This window comes from Anser brachyrhynchus (assembly GCF_964034855.1).
Source record: "Anser brachyrhynchus genome assembly, contig: SCAFFOLD_364, whole genome shotgun sequence".
Taxonomy (NCBI): domain Eukaryota; kingdom Metazoa; phylum Chordata; class Aves; order Anseriformes; family Anatidae; genus Anser; species Anser brachyrhynchus.
The window spans coordinates 83,893-87,174 of NW_027664066.1; the positions used below are offsets into that span (position 1 = coordinate 83,893).

General features: G+C 53.7%; 1 protein-coding gene across 1 annotated transcript; it reads left to right on the forward strand.

Moving 5' to 3' along the window:
- The first annotated feature begins 685 nt into the window (after window positions 1–685).
- On the forward strand, window positions 686–3,037 carry LOC308186378 (uncharacterized protein). Its single transcript, XM_080608525.1, has 3 exons — window positions 686–1,244; window positions 1,977–2,094; window positions 2,613–3,037. Exons 1-3 carry the CDS (start codon window positions 1,103–1,105, stop codon window positions 2,821–2,823), a joined length of 471 nt encoding a protein of 156 aa, XP_080464651.1. The 5' UTR covers window positions 686–1,102; the 3' UTR covers window positions 2,824–3,037.
- The last annotated feature ends 245 nt before the right edge of the window (window positions 3,038–3,282 follow it).

The window sequence follows — 3,282 nt, forward strand, 5'->3', positions numbered from 1 at the left end:
TAAAATGAAATTCTATGAAGACTTTCTGAAAAAGCTGAATGGGACAACGAATGCTTTGCAAGCTCTTCTCAGGGTAGGATTTTCATTTTCCCAGCACTACCCATGGTTCTTCTGAAGTGCCTTCCAGGGACTGGGTGGCTGCTTTCTCCTGGCCTGTCGTGCTTCTTCAGCCAGTTGGGCTCCTCGTGGTCTGCAGGAAAGCAGACTCTGTAGAGCTCTTCCCTTGCAGGCAGGGGCCTGGCTCTGCAAGAGACCCCCCCGAGAGAGGCCTTGCTTTTTGGCAAAAGGCTAGCGTGCCAGTGGAGATCGCTGCTCAGCCCAGCGTTTGGGCAGGGAGCGGAGGTGCAGGCAGAGCAAGGCTTGCTGAGGCCGGAGCCCTTAGGCAGCTCTCGGTGGGGCTAAGCTGGACCAAGCAGCCAGCCCTTGTCAGTGTCCCCATCGCCTGTCACTTGTCTCTGTCTATTGCAGATGCCAGAGATGAACAACTCTGTCATCTCTCACCTCGACACCGCTGCTTCTCAGACCGCTTCTGAACCTGTCATTGTCTTTCCAATGTGAGTAAGCTTTTTCCTGCTGCTCTCAGCAGAGAAAGAGATCGGCTTCTCAGCTCATGCTTGCGGGGGAGGGCTGCCTTACCGGGCCCTGTGGATTATGCTTGTGACGGTACTCTTCAGTGTTGGGAGGACTGCTTTGCAGGGAACTCCGTGGAGAAACGTGGGACAGCAGAAGTGCTTTAGACGACTGCGCTGCTATAGACATGGAGAGTTTTTTGGGCTCGTTCTCCATCAGCATGCTCCCACCATTTCTTTTCTCCTGTGAGCGAGACTGCCTTCCGCTTGGGCCCACGGGCTAGAGGAGGAACAGTTCCATGTCCAAACCGGAGCTTGAGTCTGGTGGGGCTCCACATTGCTTTGTGAGCTATGAGTGAGAGGTAGCTATGCGCTGGATGGTACTATGAGTTAGAGAGGAATAAGTTTTTCCCCTGAAGCAGCAGGCAGGATTATTGCGAGGTCAGCCATGCTCACAGCAAGGACAGGAGAACATTGGCACAGTGCCCTGTCTTCAGCGTGGTGCTCTTCTTTCCAGGTACAAGCACGAGAGCATGCTTAAGAAGCCAACGGGGACAGTGAGTCTGAGAGGACAAGTGAAGCCCAGCAAAGATCAAAGGGCAGTGAGTCTGATCGGACAAGTGAAGCCCAGCAAAGAACAAGGCTGGACAAAAGGAGGAGAGAGCGTCAAGAAAGGTAAGGAACCCATGGGTCACTTGTAGGGGCATGTAGGTTTCCTTCCTCCTTGTCTGGAGGGGATTAGGGCCGAGGTTACCACAGAGTGCCTGGAGGAGCCTGAGACACCTCCTGTGACTCTATCCCCATGGTGGGAAAGCTCGAGCAAGCCATTGTGGAACAAGATTGTGCGACAGCCCTGCACCACAAACGTCCACTGCGAGTGCTGAAGGACACCTTTCCTGTGGCCTCCACTCCCCAGCCTGTGCTGCAAACCCTGGAAAGCTCTGACCCTGCTTCCTTCCATGCTCTCAGATGCCTCACAAACAATGCCTCTGTTGTGAGCGTGCCTCTGTAGCAAATGTGTGTGCGTGGGACCGATCAACAGATGCAAGAGCCGTCTCCTCTTGTGCGAAGCGATTCCCCACCCCAGAATGACTCTTTGAGGGCATGGGCATCTCCCAGGGAGTCCCCCATTTCAGCACACGGGGGAGATAAGGGCATCAAAACGGTATTGCCCAGGAAACAACGGTGCACTATAGCCAGGAAGAAAGAGATGGAGAGTGTCAGAAAAGGCCTACGAGGTCCCAGGAAACATGGCTCCAAAGGGACAAAAATGACCCCTGCCAATGGTGTTGCCACAGGCTTGAGCTGATCTGCATGCCATTCTTGCTGGAACTGGGACAGAATTGGCGCACGATTACCACAAGAGCAGAGATGCTTTACTCAAGTTGTCTCCTTTCTTCTTTCCAGAGGATCTTCCCAAGAAGCGCCTCCTTCATCGAGCAACACTTGCTCCAGAGAGGTTACCCGCCCTGACTGTAAAGCCGGAGAGCAGTCAGAAAGCTGAGCAGACAGAGCGTCGTGCCAGGTGGGACTCCTGGAGAGACAAATGTGGCTGCTGCCCTGCTCTTGTCTCTGTAGGAGTGCAGTTTCTCCTGGACACAGAAGCTGTACGAACTCAAAGTGCAGCTATCCCATCTCCCACTACCTTGCGATTTCTTGCTGCATGGCAAGCATCTTGCAGCATCACTTCTTAGCTGGGTAACTAATGGCAACGGCTCCTTGCAGGACTGGGAGGTCTTTCTTGCTTTCCCTCAGACTGCAATGAGCACAGTGTCTCGAGTCTGAAGAGACTTCCCCAGGAGCGATGGTGGAGGAGTGCAGGTGTTCTCCTAGCATCTTTTGGACACTGTCGAGTGTTGGTCCGGGCTGGGCTCAACCACCCGGGCTGTTTCCAGCTCTCGGAGAGACGTGACAGAGAGCAGATCAAGCATTCAGGGGCTCTGCAGCCTTTTGCAGCGGAAGCAGATGCACCACTTGGAAGCGGATGATGCGAAACCAGCTCCTCCCACACTCTGGTCACCTTGCCCCATTGTGTCTTTGCAGGAAGCTTCCGGCCATCCAGAGGAGTTCTGTGAAGGAAAAGGAAGAGGAAGAGAAAGTAATTCCTCAGGTGACTCCCAGGATGGTAGACTTTATTGCCAAAGCTATTGAGCAGAGGAAAGAGGTACGTGGCATGGACTGCTGCAGAGAGTGCGTCTTACTGAACTGTAGAATAGCGTCACTCGATGGACACCGGTTCACAGAACATTCTTGACTTGTGCCTTCATGTGACCACTGAGTTGTTTCTTTGGGTGCTTCACTGAAGAGAAGCCCTTTGCTGTGTCATTTGAGAAGATGCTTTTCATCCCCATTAGCTTCCTGAAACACACCCAAGAGCTTACCCGGGGATGCTTCTGATGGCAACGTCACTGCATGGCTTGCCTGGGTGGGATAGGCAGCTGTCAGGTTGCTTCTAGCCCCGTGGTCGCTTAGCTTGCCCAGACATTCCAGAAGGGCTCTTCAGGTGACTCTTCGGTTGAGCCTGCAGGAGCATGGGAGCAACCCTGAGCTGACAGACGGGCAGAAGACTGAGTGAGGGTGGAAGGGAGTGCAGGAAGGGGGGAGACACCCCAGCCCTCCCCGCACAGCGTTACTAACTGTCTGTGGTTGCGTTTTGGTCACCCTCCAGAATAAGTGCTTGAAGATTAAGGAGACGCTTCCAAAACACATTCAG

Coding starts and splice junctions, on each gene's coding strand:
- LOC308186378 (XM_080608525.1), top strand. CDS start 1,103: ATGCTTAAGAAGCCAACGGGGACAGTGAGTCTGAGAGGACAAGTGAAG. Junction 1,245..1,976: donor AGGAGAGAGCGTCAAGAAAG/GTAAGGAACCCA, acceptor TCTTCTTTCCAG/AGGATCTTCCCAAGAAGCGC. Junction 2,095..2,612: donor CAGACAGAGCGTCGTGCCAG/GTGGGACTCCTG, acceptor GTGTCTTTGCAG/GAAGCTTCCGGCCATCCAGA.